Raw genomic sequence first — 16,540 nt, 5'->3', positions numbered from 1 at the left:
CCCTCCTCCTCCTCCTCCTCCTCGGTCCGCTCCCGGGGCCTCGCGGCAGCTTCCAAACAAAGTGTCCGGAGCGGGTCGAGCCGACTACGTGCGCGATCCGCTTGTCGCCGTCGGAGCGATCAACAGATCCCCGTCGGACACATCATCGTCCTCCGCACGGCTCCGTGTGGGCTCTCGTTAACCCCTTCTGCTCTCCAAAGTCTTTCAATTGTTGTTGGGGGGGCTTTATTTTTTTTTTCTTCCTCCAAATCGGCGGTAATCGCCGCCGACCCCCTCCTGTGCTGCGTCGCGGGCGAGGGGGCGCGAGGAGCGGCGCGAGGACGAGACACGGTCCGTGTGTTCGTCCGGCGGCTCGACTCCCGGGCGTGGTGGGGAAAAAAGCAGAATATGGCGGACTTTCACTCCAATCCGCTAGGCTGGGATCCAGTTATCTCTCTCTCTCTCTCTCTCTCTCTCTCTCTCTCCGCGTGTCTTCAGCCGGAGCTGTCGACCGCGAGGCGGAACATTTCCCCGGATGGTCCTGAAGAAAGAAAACACACACGAGGCGTGTCAGCGGCGACGAGGGGGGAGATCCTCCGTGCTGCTGCTGCTGCTGCTCGCTCTCCGGCCGATCTTCTCCTTCTTCCCTCAGTCCTCTCCCATGTCGTTTTTATGACTGAGGCCGATCCACTCCTCCGCTGACAGGCGTGACGTCATCGACCAGGGGGGCGTGTCACGTCAGGCCACAAGGTGTTTGTACCCGTACCCCAACCTGTGGCACACGAAGCGTGTGTGTGTGTGTGTTTGTGTGTGTGTGTGTGTGTGTGTTAGTGTGTGTGTGTGTGTGTGTTAGTGTGTGTGTGTGTGTGTGTGTGTGAGTGGGACCAAATGAACTCACATCTCCGTGTGCATGGGGGTGTGATACAGGGCCATTCAGATTCAAATGTTTGGTTTTTTAATAGTGACTCTGCGGCTGAACATCCTCGCGAAGAGTCTTCGCCCCACACTTCACATCAGACCGAAGACTGAATTTAATTTCTTTAAATGGAGACATAAGCCTTAGTCAAACGGGCAGATTGTGCATTTGAAGGGCAAAGGTCGTGTCTTTTGAACCTCATAATAACAGATCTGCGGTATTGCATCATACTCTCGGTGCTTTGAGCAATGTGTCACATGCAGTGAATATCTACATAAGTCCTTGTGACATTGGTTGAGGCAAATGGATCTGAAGTCTTGACTTTATGATCTGCGTTCATTTCTCTTTTCCTTGACCGACACATTGAAGTGAGTGAAGTGCTATTCATGAGTAGGAAAATATTTGTGTGACAGTCTCCACTATTCACACAAAGACAATAATCCATGTAGTGAACAAATATGGAATGGCCACATACACCAAAATATGAAAACTCCTAATCATCAGATATGTTTATGATCAACCTCACTTTACCATAAAATGCCTGACAAACTGTAATTTGAGATGTTAGATCACAACCAATTAAACTATTTGCTACAAACAAAAACAAAAAAAGAATTGAGGTCATCTCGCATAGGTATTGAGCAGTGTCGATTGTAAACTAACTAAGTGGCCCATTTAGACCATTTAAACGGGGACATGCCAGTGACTCAGCGCTTAATTGCCTGTAATGCATTTGTTTACTTTAGTTAAGTAGCTTAGTTACTTTTGTTTAGCTCATGAAGTTGAAACTGGTCTTATCTTTTCTGGACTACACAACAGGCAAAAATCAGAACTACAGTGAGGTACATTAAAAACCTGTCATGGAAAGAGAAACTGTCAAATTGTTCCAGCAGAATTAATGTTAGCTGTCCAGGGACCTGTCTGAATCAGATTTGCAGCTTGGGAGCCTTTCAACCTGTGCCCCTAATGAAGGGCAACCGAGCAGCTCTCTGGAGGAACACGCAGCCACGAGTTGGTCACATTTTGACCTGTCATTATATGTTCAGTATAAAGTAGAGATTCCCTCCTTCGACCAAATCCTTCACAGTGTTTTGACTCAAAACGGAAATACCCTTCGCACATCTATTTAAGTGACAGGTGTGTAGGAGAAAAGACAAAAAAAAGACTAAATAATTTCATTACCTTCATCAGGCAACTGATGAATACATTATCAACTTGCCTACAAATAAATATATCACCGAATGTAACACAGTGGGCAGGAGATTTTTCAATAATTCATGGTGTAAATTGAAAACCGTAGAATACCACTGAATCGTCACAGTTTCTTTTTAATCGACTATCGGCAAGCAAACGGAAAATCATGAAATATTTTGTTGGTTGGCTATAGGACAGTAATGTGTTGTCCCCAGTCAAACCTGCTGCACTGTATAACATCTTTATTTTAATCTATCTTATATTTCAATCCAAAAAGATGTCAACCCCAGAGACCCCAAATTACTGGTTTTTGGTTCTTCTATCACTTGTGTTTTTTGTTAAAGAATATGGGAACATTCGTTACTAAAGCACAACATCATCTGATGACAATAAGTGCTGTACAGTAAGCTGGGTCCTGCTATATTAACTGATCATGAGGCCCTGCTTTGAAGAAGGTTTAAAAATGCACAATTTATTTGTTTAATCCTTAATACTCAAGATAAGGTATCAGAGAGTGGACAGGGCTCAATAGGGTCCTATAATTATTGCCCCAGTACCTCCTAGCAGCAATGGGGTGTAGATGTGTCAAGGAAAAAAAAGGTGTATGTATGAAAACACGTAGATTTGAGGATGCAACACACTGGCACATGTCAACGAAATCTGTATGCGTATTGTTTACAAGTGAACTGTTGATGTCGTAAAGAAGACACCGCAGTAGGCTGTGGTCCATCAGGACCAAAACCTCACCCCACAAAAACAGTTTCTTTCCCTCGGCAGTTGGCCTCATCAACAAGGTCAGAGACCACCCACTATGGACATTACACACCACCTCTCAACTTGTTCTCATGCACAACCTGTGCCTACAGCTGTAACTCTGTGACAGTTTGCACATATTTTTGCAACTTTTATTTTTAAATATTTAATTTCATCGTATAGTTTTCGTTGCAGCTCTTCTCCCTGTACGTTTGTTGCTTACCTGCAACAAAACACCAAAGCAAATTCCTTGTATGTGAAACCAACCTGGCAAAACCCCCCCCAAGATTCAGAATCACGAGGAGATGGAGAAAGAGTCCCTCAATAGTAAATCAGACTTTTATTTTGTAAAGAGGAAAAATGTTTTCGCCCACTTCCTTTCCCCGGGTCATGTGACCTCGTCCTCGCCTGGATACGAGAAAGCGTCGCTCCGCGGTCGCTACGGAGAGAGAGGCGCTGGCTCTGTTGTTGTTGTTCAAAGACACTTTCGTGGACTTTCCCACGCACTCGGGACAACTCACCGACATGGCGCAGCGCGGGAAAAGTTTCTCGGTCGTTCGGGCGACAGCTCGACCAAGTTTCAGCGTTTGTCCGCCCACGTTGCGTCGCTTCTGATGCACCGATCTTTCTCGGAATGACAGATAAAGATTAGTTAGCATGCTAGCGAGCTAGCCGCCCGTCCCTCAGCGACCACGCGGGTGAGAGGTAAGGCAGGCACCTCTCCAGCGGAGCGTGTGAGTGTACATGTCATGAGTCATCGACCACCTGTCACCATGAGTTTCTGCGGCCGAAAGCCCCTCGGTGCTGTTACACAGGGGCAGCGAGTACAGTCCGCAGCAGGTGTTTTCGAGTGACTAATTCCCCGAGACGCTAATGATGCTGCTCTAATAGGATTGAAGCTCCTCTCCTTCCGGTGCGCTTGTTTGAGGAGCACACGCCGGGCGAGCGGGGGGGAGGAGCTTAGCTGTGCGTGTGCGTGAGAAAGTAGAGAATTTGCGTGTGAACGTGCGGTTTAATCTCACTTTGTGCTGCTCTGTCTTATGCAAGGTAGTTTGTGGTGTAAGATGTGTGTGTGATATGTGCGGGGAAGCCTTAAAATAGTGATGTGCAAACTCTGATGTCCAAATCAGAACAGGATGATGATGATGCCAACAGTGCATCACTGAATGGTAGTGAATTAATCTGCACCGAAATACTAGAGCCTCGATATTTCCAGTACTTCATATTAAATACACCAAGCCAAGTTTATTTAGGACATTTGCAAATGTGTCCTTGATGTGTTTCTTGCTTTTGTGTGATAGAATTGTAAATCACTGAGCTCTTGGATTGAACTGTTCTGAATTTGCAGGGCGGCAAATAAGACTTGAGGATTTCTCTGTCCTGATTATTTTTTTAACTTAATTTTTATTTTGTTTTTATCAACAACCATACAATATATACTTTTTTGTACAATTACTTTTCCCCTTTTCAGCTGTATATTGAATAAATACACATTATGTTCAAATACTAACCAAGAAACCTCTGTCCTGATTTGGCTGTTGTTTTGGGTTGCTCTCCTGATTGGCTGAGGCAGTTGATGTCCCAGGAACCCTCATGCAAATTGTTGGTCTCGCAGGACAACAGCCGCTCGCTCACACCCCTCAACACGACGTGCACCCCTCATAGTCTCCACTTGCAAACAGAGAGTGGTGAATTCATGATGTGCTCTGGAGCCCGTGCTGCTGCCCCTAATTTTTGTCCTAGTCTGATACCATATCTGTCTTTATGTCTGTGTGTTAGTGTGGCTGCAGGTTCCTAGGCAGACATGGGCAAACTACAGAGCAAGTTTCGCAAGCGGTCTGAGCTCTACAGGTGACACATGTTTATTTAAACACTGTCTGTGTCCTTGTTTGAACAACATACTGATTATAACCAGGTTGTCAATTTATGGTCCGTTCACACTAGAAAAAAAGGAAAATAAAGTACCATCAAAGAAGCGACTTTGCAAAGTGGATGTCCTCAATTTTCGATGGCAACAAAGTCATTTGGTGCGGATAGTTTTAATCTCAGTGACTGATCTTAAGCTGGACAGGTTAACCAGTGCATTCTGTGGTGCAACCTAACTTAGGGATACAGTTTTAAAGGCTAAAGTCTGTTATTTTGACCAGCATTAATACTGAAGAAAAGAGGAGGGGACATTATTTAAATATAGGTTTGACAAAAACATTTCCCAGATATCCAGTATGGTATTAATTAGAACATATATCTGTGTTTGTTTTAACTGCATATTATTTCTTACTATTGATGTTTCCTGTGCAGGGCGGCTCAGGGGGAGAAGGCAGACAACACCTTTGACAGTCATGTAGTGCAGTATGAACCTGCCCATCAAGGATCCATCAGTACTGTCACAAATCTCAGCCCAGACCTCTGTGTTTCTGGTGGGAGTGATCAGGTATAGTAACACATGTATCAGTACTACTTTATTCCAAAATTAATGATTTTTAATCACATGTTTTGAAATATTTGGAGCTCAGCAAAATGCCAAATGCAAGAAAAAATACCATACAATTTACATCTTTATTTAGACAGCACAAAAGGTATGACGGGCCATTTTAAATAAGAACACATCTGAGTGATTGAATTGAGAGTGTACATTTTGAGAAACACCTGAACATGTAGTAATTAGTGTGCGCGCATGTTTCTGACTTTATGCATGCTTTGGTTATGTCTGTCCCTGTAGGCCGTGGTGGTGTATAACTGGAAACAAGGACAGATGTGTCAGTCCTTTCAGGGTCACAACAGAGAGGTTACCAAGGTAACGTCAATACTGTGCATGCGCACAAACTGATAAAGGTGTGATGCTGTCTAGAGCTGTTACACCCATCCCACGTATATATCCTCAGGTCTCTCCTCCTCTTAATTCTGCCTCCATCCATCTGCCAGGTGACCTGCTATCCAGGAAGTACATGGATCTTTAGTGCCTCACGGGACAAAACTGTTCTGATGTGGGACCTAAACCAAGGAGATGAACCTATTCAGGAATTCTGTGGGCATGAGTTGGTCGTCAATGGACTAGCTATCAGCCCTGGTACACACACACACACACACACACACACACACACACACACACACACACACACACACACACACACACACACACACACACACACACACACACACACACACACACAATATGAGTCTTTTCATATTCTAACTGTTGTCTTAAAATGTTACGCACACTGACATCTATTTCAGATTACTGACCTGCTTACTGAACATGTGGAACTGTTTGTATTGTGGCTTGCAGATGGGAGGAAGCTGTGCACCGGCTCTCGTGACAACTGGATGTGCCTGTGGGATATAGAATCTGCAAAATGTGAACAGAGACACAACATCTCGAGAAACCTGGTGAGAACAATAGCATGTGGTTTAGTGTGCACACGCCCTCGTGTTAAAAGTTGTTTCAATCGTTCTGGATTGCCGTAGGTGTGTATGTGAGAATGTAAGAAGAATAATCAAACCAATAATCTGACTTCTACTTCCTGTGTTCAGGCCTTGCAGGGCTTCAACTTTTCCACTTTCCTCTCTTCTCTGTCCAGGTGACTCATGTGTGTTGGGTACCAGGCAGCTCTTCTGTAGTCCAGACTTCTGAGGATAAGACCATAAGGTACAGAAAGATTTGCTACTGGAGTTACATTAAATGTGGCATCTGCAGTATGGCAAGACAATTGACATTTAGAAGAAATCCACATTGTGGTCAATTCAGCAGAACCAGGCTGTGATTGGATATAAGTAATTCAACCTGCTGCACTTAAGTTTCAGATTTGATTTTAATCGGATTCCTTCTTTAAAACTGTGTTTTTAAAGCTTATGTGAATTTTATGTATTGTGTGCAACTGCACATACATACATAAATCACTGTATATGTTTAGTTTCAAGTGTTTGACTGTGTATGTGTACAGGGTGTGGGACAGCCGTGCATGGCAGGTGACCAATACCTTTCCAGCCAAGCAGTACATCCAGACTCACTGTGATGTCTCTCCAAATGGAAACCATTTGATATCCAGCAGCAACGGTTTTGGGGGGCAGGGCTGTGAAGCCACGGTGAGCCCACTGGAGGTGTTTTGTGTGGTTCTTGGCTGTACAGGTGTAGATCTACACTGTGGATGTCGTTGAGGCTGCCAGCACAGTAGGTTGTTGTCTGGGTTTGATGAAGGCAGTACTAGACAAACAGCAACTGGAATAAACCAAATGTCTTGGGGCTTCTCAGTCAATACCAGTTCAGTGATTACACATTATCTTTGTGCAGACGGTCTCTGAATGTTCCTCCTGTGTGTTTGACTCCCAAAACTTGCAGCTTGTACCCCCAGCTGTCTAATCTGTATCTTGTGGTAGAAGGGACGAGACAAATGTGAAGACGTTAATCCGGTACAAAAGCACTTGTTTGAGTAACTACCAGTGCTTCTGTAGCAGTCCAGTTCAGTAAAGTTAAGTAAAACCCAGAAAAAAGTTTTTGTTTAGAATATATGACACACATTGGTAGGTTCGATTACACACACTTTCAGTTAGCTCAAACATGACTTAATCGTCATTGTTCAGATTCAGAGCAAGAATTGAAACCCCCTCTCCTGACCACTACACCGTGTTTCCCCCCTCAGGTGGGAATGGCCAAAAATTTTAAAATGTATGAAATTGATTATTATGGCAAAGTACATTTTTTATGGATGTCATCTTTCCCTTTGTTACGAGTATAGAATACTTTTTCTATCTATACATATTTACATTTTATTACTTATTATTTAGTAATATTTATTACAATGAAGTAATTGTTATAAATACTTTTGTTTTTTATTTTATTGATGAGATTGGATTTCAGGTAATTCTACAGTCAGTTAAAAGTTGTTATGTATCTGCTGCCTTATGCAGATATTTTTGAAACTTTTCATATAATAATTTGTTCTCAGTGGAGTTGTGTCTGTGTTATCAGCTCTGGGACCTGCGTCAGCCTGGGTGTAAGGTTGTGGAGTACAGAGGCCATCTCCAGACCACGGCCTCCTGTGTGTTTCTACCTATGCTTCCAGGTGGCACAGCTCAGGTAGCAACATCCTCCCTCGACGCCTCCATCAAAATCTGGGACCAGAACACAGCAGGTAACAGCCACTTACCAAACATCTACAACGAATACAAACAGACCTATGGGCACAGATGCAGACATGGTTTGGGCCTCACGTCCTCTCTCTGCCGTCTTCTCAGTTTGTTTAGGCACGTTGTCTCTGGATGGTGCCGGTCCTCTAGTTTCTCTGGCTCCAAGTGACTCCACCAATATGCTGTGTGCCAGCTTCAACAACGGCCTTAACCACATCCAGGTGGACCAGGGATCGAACCAGGCTCAGGGTTTTGGGGGAGGTTCAGGTGGGGCTGGTGGCCTGGACATTAAAGTTGTTGCACGTTTCTGACAGCCCGAAAAAAGCCTGGCGTGACTCATTACCCTGACCTGTGAACAGCAAATGACTCAGTAAGCACTGTCACTGAATTTTTCCTTTTCTTACAATTTTACATACTGTATTTCTATAGACATTTTTGCTCTATTAGACTGCCATACAGTAAAGAATGACAGATGAGATAAGCAAGAAATTGAGGGGATGAAAATGACATGTATGGGAGAAGCATCTCTTGTACAGTGGAGCCACTCGAAGGCTCATCACATCTATATGAACACCTAAGTCATCATGCTTGGAATGTGGCCTTCATGGACCAAGCCAGATGAGCCAGGGTTTACCCAAGTTATACTCAAATTCAGCTATCGGGCACTGAAGAGACACTTCATTCACATGTATTGCTCTTATTGGTGGTTCTGAACAGTCTCATAGGACATCTTAATGTGCGTCAGAAGTGGTGCTGAACATTGGAAATTGGAAGCACTCTTGGAGCAAGAATATCGGCTGTTTGGTCAGGACCTTTACCAAGTCTGCTGGAGAAATGTATGCAAAATAGAATTTCATACTGATAGTATGTCATCTGATTTTTTTCTAAGAAAAAAGTAGTAGTAGGTGCAGTCAGATCTACAGTCAAACACTTTGTGGATAGTCGTTTTTATCATCAAAACATAATATAAGGAAAATAATAATGAATAGGAACACGTCTATGTTATTGATTAGTTTGTACTCTAGATTTAAGCTGTCAAGTGTTAGACCAAATGAGTACGTATGACAGATCTGTAAAAACAACCTGTGTTTTAAGTTAGATTTCAATCAATAATGGTCTTTAAGATACAGACTCCAATATTTTTTTAAACTGAAACTGCTGATAGATGATGTGCCGATATCCAATACATATTTAAATTTTAAATTTACTATTGAAAATACCAAAGTAATTACATTTTTGATAGAAAACTGTTTGAATGAAGACATTGGGAATTAAATTAAATTACATTTTAACTGCAAGTAAAGCTGCTCAACCTGTATGAAATACAAAACCTTACTTAAGATATTGTTGGATAAGGTTTTAGTGTGATTTATTCTGAATAAAATACGATGTGGCAACTGTGCTATTAAAAGCTATTGAACTTTTTTGTTTGAATTCACATCCAGACCTGTTGTGGTTCAGCGAGCCAATGTTAATGTTAATAGCAGCCTTAAGTGAACAAATTTGGCCATTTCTGTATGAAACATGAGTGAAAACACTTGTCTTGTCAAGAGATGGATCAAAGAACCAGTTTACTGGTACCTCACGGATTATTGGATTTTTCCAGGTGGATGGAAAAAAAGCTCACAGGTCAGAGTGAAAACTAGTTGCGGTAAGAGAAGTGTGACGTGTCCACATTCAAAAATTTGGCAATTATTCAAGAACAATTTACTCAAGACTTGGTGAATACTACAAGCCATAGGGAAGTAAAATAATAATACTGGTCAAGAACATCTCGTTAAAATGGCACCTGTCGTGGTGCGTGGTATGTTTGGCAGTGAGTGAACAGTCAGTTCAAAAGTTCATTGAGGTTCATGTTGGTAACAGGCAAAATGGGCAAGTGTAAGGATCTGCAAGACTTTGACAAGTGCCAGTTTTTGTGATGGCTAGACAAACCGGGTCATGTCAGCTCCAAAACGGCAGGACTTGGGGGCGTGGGGTGTTTTCCTGGTATACACTGGTCTGTAACTACCTAAAGGGAGCCAAGAAAAAGGACGAGCAGCAAGGTCATGGGCACCAAAGGCTCATAGTGCACGGGGAGCTTGAAGGTCGGCCCATATGGTCTCATTCCCAGCACAAATTGCTGAAAAAAGTCAATGCTTTGCCTGCTGAAGGGAATACATTTTTGTATGTTTCTTGTTTTGTTTTTTTGTCTAGTAAACTGTCGAAAATAAGCCTTTTTTATCGTAAACAGCATAGGATTTAGATGAAAACAAAGATTTGTTTATAAGTTCTATAAATATAAACGTAATGTACATCTGATCTCTAAAACAAAATTAGTTTCAGTGGAATTTATCTGACTGTGGTTTTCTTTTAAATATACTGATGCCACATTTGACTCGTTTCTACCTCAATTTAAAAAAAAATAAAAATCCAAACAGTTCTGTTTATTATCACATGCAAACACACAAACACTTTGTAGGGAAAACATCTGCATGAAATTACTGAATCAGAAATCAGAAGGCTCAGTCATACAGTGGCGTTTAATTTATTCAAATCTGGACCTCATTTTCACTCTGCCACAAAAAAGTACCACTTAACTGACAGATTTTCATAAAGACTCACACACAAATCAGCAGGCAGAACAGTTAGGCAGATGCCACATCACTGAAGTACAGAAATATTTAGATTAAAAAAAACAACAAAAGGCTAAAAAGGTTTTTTGATGAAACGAGAATAAAAAAATCTATCTACACAAATTGCAAATTACAAATAATTGCCTTAAATAAATGGAATTTATACATTATTGGCACAGCATGTTATAAAAAGCTATGTGGAATAACAGGAATATGTAGGATACAGCACATTAAATGAATTGTATCACAAGTCATTCAGACAACAGTCTGAAGAAAGAATAAATATAATCTGAATGTAGCTTTCAGTCCAGTGCTAAGAGACGCCAACGAAAACATCTACTGGCATCGGTCAGAGTGGTGACAGCAAGTGGTAGAACATGAGCAGGCAACTTAAAGTATACAGTGTTCCTTCAATGATGTTTGGAGGGAGAGTCAAAGTCTCCATCTTGGTGCCACTGGGTTGTTATCTGACAATTTTGTTGTACTAGAAATAATCCAAACTGTGTGAGAGCACTTTCTGGGTCATTTCTTTCAGTCCCTTAAACAGTTTTCAGTTTCTTAAAATGCAAGATTTGATAAATAACACTCTCCGAATCCTGAATCGTCTGAGCTTTAGACTCTTACATGTCACCTGACTCCAACTACTTTAGCGCCATGCCATTGACAAACTAGTTACACTACAACCTTCCTTCAATAACATATTAATTCTAATCACTGAACAACTTCATACATCACACATGCAGTCATTTTTTAAACACACACAGGTCATTGGCTACAGACTGATGTCACCACACACTACAAGACACCAGGCTCAGGCCTCTCTCTCAAGTTATCTTCCCCTCTTCAAAATAACAAAGGAGAGTAAAAAAAAAACTACATTCATTCAACACATTAAACATTTGTCAACATGTTTGAGATCAGAACATAAACAGCACGACTCTGATGATGGAATGAGAGAAAAGTTCAGAGGGTTTATGTCCTGTTTGGTATTGTAGCGTGGAACAGCCCTCGTAAATGGGACAGTTTGGTCTTTACAGTACAATAACCAGTACAAATGTTAACTGCAATAATACAGGAAAGTAGGACTTCACATCTGGCTAATTCATCACATCACATATCACACATTGGAAGGGCCCTCTACCATGGCGGTCAACAACATTTATATAATGGGACATAATATTTTATGCAAAAAAACATGGCATGCAAGAAAACTTCAGATTATGGCTATTATGAGCTACCAGGGGTGGTTTACTGCAGGGGACAAAAAAGACACATTAACTAATCTTGCTGTCAAAGAACCTTAATGCCGAGATAACTATGAGAATCTGAAGTGAGCCGTCGGACTGAACATATGAAGAATCACATTTACTGGTAAATATCAGAACATGCTGAGAAAGAGCCACAGAGCGCATTTGTCTGTACCTCGTATTAAAGTAGTGCAACACCCTCCACCTCGCAAGAATGTTAACATTGCACCCTGTCTATTGAAAAGCATCTCACACATCCTAACATTTGCTGAAGGGTTGGTTTGAGTGTCGAGAGTATAAATAGTTTCTTTTCTTTGGCCTTCGTCAAAAGTGGCTTCATGAGGCAACTGCAAGAGCTTGTGTTCATCTTTAGTTAGTTTTTCCTCACCCAACAATAAAAGCATCAACTTTTTTTCTCCCTCAGTTGCACAGCATTAGAGTCATTTGTATAAAAGCAGTTGACAGTGAAGATACATTTATATAAAGTGTGTAGAGGAAATATGAATAAATGAAAATGTGATAAACAGAGATGGTGGATGGCAGGTTAAAAACCCTACTAACAGGGCCCAGTGTCTTCAGAAAATACACAATAAATATAAAAATAAATAATGGCAAAAATAATGATGTTATTAAAAAAGTCCCATCAAACTAAAATGAATGCTACAGTAATGCAAACCAAGCATGTTTCTAAAAAGCTGATTTTATCAATGATGTCGTAGATCTATCATTAAATTACTGGAGAGAGAAATGATCACATTTTAACATGATGAATTTAGAATAAAGTACAGCTGTTTCTAAAACAGGGTCAGTGGAGTTGATCAAATAAACTAGACATTAGTCTGTAACCAAGATAAAAATGTGATTCCGTTTATACCCCACTAAGAATCCAATCCTACAAGATGAATTTGTGTTAATAAGGTTTTAATGTCAGTGAGATGGGACTCTCTCTTCTATGGATAATATTCTTGTGTATTCACACATTGAATACTTATAAAATGTTATTTCCTTGTTTTACTATTAGCTACAGTTCAAATCTGTACAGTAGTTTTATGCCAGTACTGAAATTATGACTGAAAAGCTGGACACCAGATATGAATCAAACTTTACAATATCAGCATGATGCAAAAAACACAGCACTGTAAGATACTGTGACAGAAATTGCAACTATATCTGAAAAACTGTCAAGTGACTCAAAGAGATCAAGACATAATTTTAATATCTAATTTCTTTCCAAATTGATGTGTTGGTAGAGTCCCTGAGATATTGCTGCCTCTCTGTATTTCCCAGTCTGTTAGTCACTTTCAATACAGTGCTTTTCCGTTTCACAAGTGTCTTACACATGCACACACACACTAAAGAAACAAACTACATAATTATAATTTCAACAATTTATGTGGAAATGGAATAAATAAGAACACCTATCCAAAAACTTGAGGATTTTTTTTTACATATCAGAAATATCCGTCCCCTGCATCACACCCTGCCCCTCTCTTAATTCAGTAGCTCCAAAGAAGAGGGAAAATGTTTGTGGATGGACTTGTGTAAGAATCGTAACCTCCAGAGTATTCACATGGATAAAAACAAAACAATCGGCCATAAAATATGCTTCTTCATTTAGCACAAGCATTGACAATACTTGTCCAATCACCTTATTCAAACCAACACTTGGAAGTTTCTCAAAAAAAGTAGCTGAGGTGTAGAATTAGGCCAGAATTTGGAAAACCATGGACTCCTCTCTGATAAACTCATCAAAACAAAAACATTTCAAAGCCATGAGACTAAAAAGGAAAAAGAAAACTAGTTTGTTTGGTTTGGGTGAGCTCCAAGTGAAATTTCCACACTTCTGAGGATTTTTAGGTTTCTTGTAGCTTAAATCGACTCATGCCTTTGAAATGCTGTAAAATTCTGAAATACTTAAAATCTAGTTTTGTCCCCTTCAGACATAAGAGTTGTAAATACCCAGTAGTTGTCGCTGGAGATGCGCGCAGGAAAACAGCATCATCTGACATCAAATTCAGCCATTTTCTTTTTACAATAAACCCTCCACCCCCCTCATCTTCACTGCCACCTAAGTCTACTGGTCCGCAGTGCGTTCCAGGCTGTCGATGACACGAGTCAGCCTGATGTTAAGCAGCCTGATCTGAGTGTCCAAGTGGTCGATTTTCTCTTCCAGTGAACCTGCCCCACCCCCCCGACGCCAGTACGCTCCCACGGGCCCCGTCATGAAGTATACGGCCATGATGAAGCATAGCGGCAGCACTGCGCGCTCCGGGTCGCCCTCAAACTTCTGCAGGATGTAGAGGCAGGACAGGGCGAAGAGCGTGACGCGAGCTAGCCAGAAGAAGCGGCCGAACACAGCGTGTAGCAGGTAGAAGAAACCCCCCAGGAACATGGAGAGGAACCAGTAGGCCACGAGTACAGCAGCAACCAGGAGCAGGGCGCGCGCCGGAGAGTTGGTGAGAGACGTGGGGCTGAAGTAGTGGCTGAGGTTCGAGGCTACAGAGGAAAGAGAGAGACAAAAAAACTGTGTATATCCGTCTCCATCGCAGACATTTATGACAAAGAATGGTTACGAACATGTTTATGGACTTACAGTCAATGCCCATCACGTCCAGGAGATCTGACCAGATCTTCCAGACGGTGTCCAGAAAAGAGTCGACTCCATGGACAAACCTCTCCGTTGTTTTGGAGAAAAACTATAAAGAGGGGGAAAAAATGAAGCAAATGTTAGATTTTTTATCTTTCAAATTCAAAATCTAAGCTAGATCTGCTGTATACGCGAAGAATGATTCAGAACAATGTAATAGAATCAAACCCAGGACTACTTTCAGCTAAATAAAAGCCCCATATTTTTGAATATTTGCCTCAATGTTTCATTTTGAAATTTTCATTATGATGACACAAATGCTGCTCCTTTTTGTTTAGCCATTAAGGCACATCCCAGTATAATGGCCGTGGCTCTGAGACACCTCAATCGACTGCAGGCTTTATTAATCATACTAGTTCTACATGTCAACAAGTCACAGCATCCATCAATCAGGGGCCTGTACTATGAAAAGCGAGTTCAAAATACCCAGGATATGTTGTCCTCATCCGGCTTGACTTAACCTAACATTGACCATCCTGAAGAAGAGAACTGGCTTCGTAGGACGGAAAACCCACAGTTCAAGCTGAAGTTACCCCAATAACTGCGAATCCTGCTTCATAGCACAGGCCTCAGGTCATCAATATGTCCCCAGTTAATAACCAGCCCGTTACAAACAACAATATACTGGACTTCTAAATCACAGACCCTTTCACAACAAGCAAACCGAGCCACGTAGGCTTTTTCACAACACGTTGTGGCAGGACGGATTTAAATGCTGCCGTTTCTGTTTTCAACCAGCGTAGTTCAAGCTGATAGTGAGAATCAGTGAGAATTGACAAGTTAAGACATAGTTCTCAAGCTCCCGCCAACGACTCTCAAACACTATGTAGACCTGTCAGAGAAAACCATGCAAAAAATAGAAGTGAATCTATGACATATCACACAAATTACCGAGTAACATTTAGGAATAAGGCAAACACTGTGGTAGTAGGCAGGAGTGCAGTCATGGATGAACTGTATGTACAGTTTGTGGAGATGTACACAAACAAGAGATGGACAAAGGGCACTGTAACTAGTACAGTACATCCGTATAACAATAAGATGATGCTGCATGAAGCTGCACAGCCAGTTGATCACGTGTGCAGCCAAACATCGGTCAGTGTGCTCGTTCGGCGGCCACACGCAGGAAGTCACATCCTGTGTCAAAAATACAGGAAGTGCAGCGGCGGCATTGGAGAGCAACACACGCTAATGCTCGTCTTTAACAGAAGAAAGAGCAGCTTGACGATCGTCTGGACGTGACGTCGACGCGGAGAGGCAGCAGATGCATTACACCGTGATGTGCGGTGGTGGCCCGGTGGTGGGTGGCCCGGTGGTGGCCCGGTGGTGGCCCGGTGGTGGCCCGGTGGTGGCCCGGAGCGTCCAGGCGACACGCAGCCGTCTGTGAGCTCACATCACGTGCAGCCCGCGGGTGGACTCGTTGCAATGAATGAAAACCGTCAGACTCATATATGATCAAGTAAAACCCTGCGTGCCCGGCGTAATCTGCGTGTCTGCGGTGACGCCACATCACCTGACATCCTCTGTAGGAGGCTGAATTAATGGGATAATGGCTAGTTTTTTCAAAATGGCATCCGTCAAACTGTTGGCCAGGCCCGGGCGCGCTGGCTTCCTGTTCGCCCAAAGCTCATCGCACCAGCTGTGGCTGCTAGCTCCCACAACGAGGCCGTCGAAGCTCAACGCGACGCGTGTCCCCCCCCCCCCCCCACACACTGACCTTGTACAACCCTCTGATGTTGTCCTCTCCGAAGACGCTGCTGAGCGTCTGGTAGATGCCGTTGGCTGCCCGGCGGAAGCTGTTCTGGGTGCTGGTCCTGCTCCTGGCCGCCTCGGCTGTGCACAGCAGAGACGCGGAGAGCGCCAGGAGAACGACGACAAACCGGATTCCCTTCATGGCACCAACGTCCCCGCAGGTGTCGAGCAGGACTGTGTGTTTCAAATGAGTCAATCGACCGGAGAATAGCACCAGAACTTAGCTGCCTGAAGGGCCACCTTGGTGGAGGAGATGATGCCCGGCTGTGATGGGGGTGGTGAGAACCTCTGGTGCCTTCAAGGACGCCTCGTA

General features: G+C 42.7%; 2 protein-coding genes and 1 long non-coding RNA gene across 6 annotated transcripts; 1 reads left to right on the top strand and 2 right to left on the bottom strand.

The window, feature by feature from the left end:
- The first annotated feature begins 35 nt into the window (after positions 1 to 35).
- wdr31 (WD repeat domain 31) lies at positions 36 to 9,390 on the top strand. Of its 3 annotated transcripts, none has more exons than XM_035639775.2 (10): positions 36 to 729; positions 4,622 to 4,693; positions 5,141 to 5,273; positions 5,562 to 5,636; positions 5,765 to 5,909; positions 6,129 to 6,229; positions 6,421 to 6,488; positions 6,784 to 6,925; positions 7,809 to 7,971; positions 8,075 to 9,390. In XM_035639775.2, exons 2-10 carry the CDS (start codon positions 4,647 to 4,649, stop codon positions 8,275 to 8,277), a joined length of 1,077 nt encoding a protein of 358 aa, XP_035495668.1. In that variant the 5' UTR covers positions 36 to 729; positions 4,622 to 4,646; the 3' UTR covers positions 8,278 to 9,390. The 3 variants fall into 3 exon arrangements, with proteins under 3 accessions (XP_035495668.1, XP_035495666.1, XP_035495667.1); XM_035639773.2 differs by lacking the exon at positions 36 to 729 and adding an exon at positions 3,409 to 3,547; XM_035639774.2 differs by lacking the exon at positions 36 to 729 and adding an exon at positions 3,443 to 3,576.
- Positions 3,168 to 3,747, bottom strand: LOC118313838. 2 transcript variants are annotated; one of them, XR_004794524.1, is made up of 2 exons: positions 3,608 to 3,747; positions 3,168 to 3,466 (listed from the first exon to the last, which is right to left on the bottom strand). It is a non-coding gene; the product is annotated as an uncharacterized LOC118313838 (long non-coding RNA). The 2 variants fall into 2 exon arrangements; XR_004794525.1 differs by having other exon boundaries at positions 3,615 to 3,738.
- Positions 9,391 to 10,469: 1,079 nt separating the features above from the next.
- Positions 10,470 to 16,512, bottom strand: LOC118313837 (bri3 binding protein). Its single transcript, XM_035639776.2, has 3 exons — positions 16,193 to 16,512; positions 14,422 to 14,524; positions 10,470 to 14,324 (listed from the first exon to the last, which is right to left on the bottom strand). The coding sequence occupies exons 1-3, from the start codon at positions 16,367 to 16,369 to the stop codon at positions 13,903 to 13,905; spliced, it is 702 nt and encodes a 233-aa protein (XP_035495669.1). The 5' UTR covers positions 16,370 to 16,512; the 3' UTR covers positions 10,470 to 13,902.
- Positions 16,513 to 16,540: the final 28 nt, after the last annotated feature.

The sequence above is a fragment of the Scophthalmus maximus genome, chromosome 19 (assembly GCF_022379125.1).
Source record: "Scophthalmus maximus strain ysfricsl-2021 chromosome 19, ASM2237912v1, whole genome shotgun sequence".
Taxonomy (NCBI): domain Eukaryota; kingdom Metazoa; phylum Chordata; class Actinopteri; order Pleuronectiformes; family Scophthalmidae; genus Scophthalmus; species Scophthalmus maximus.
The sequence above is the reverse complement of the archived record's forward strand: the minus strand, read 5'-3'. Positions and strand labels throughout refer to the sequence as shown.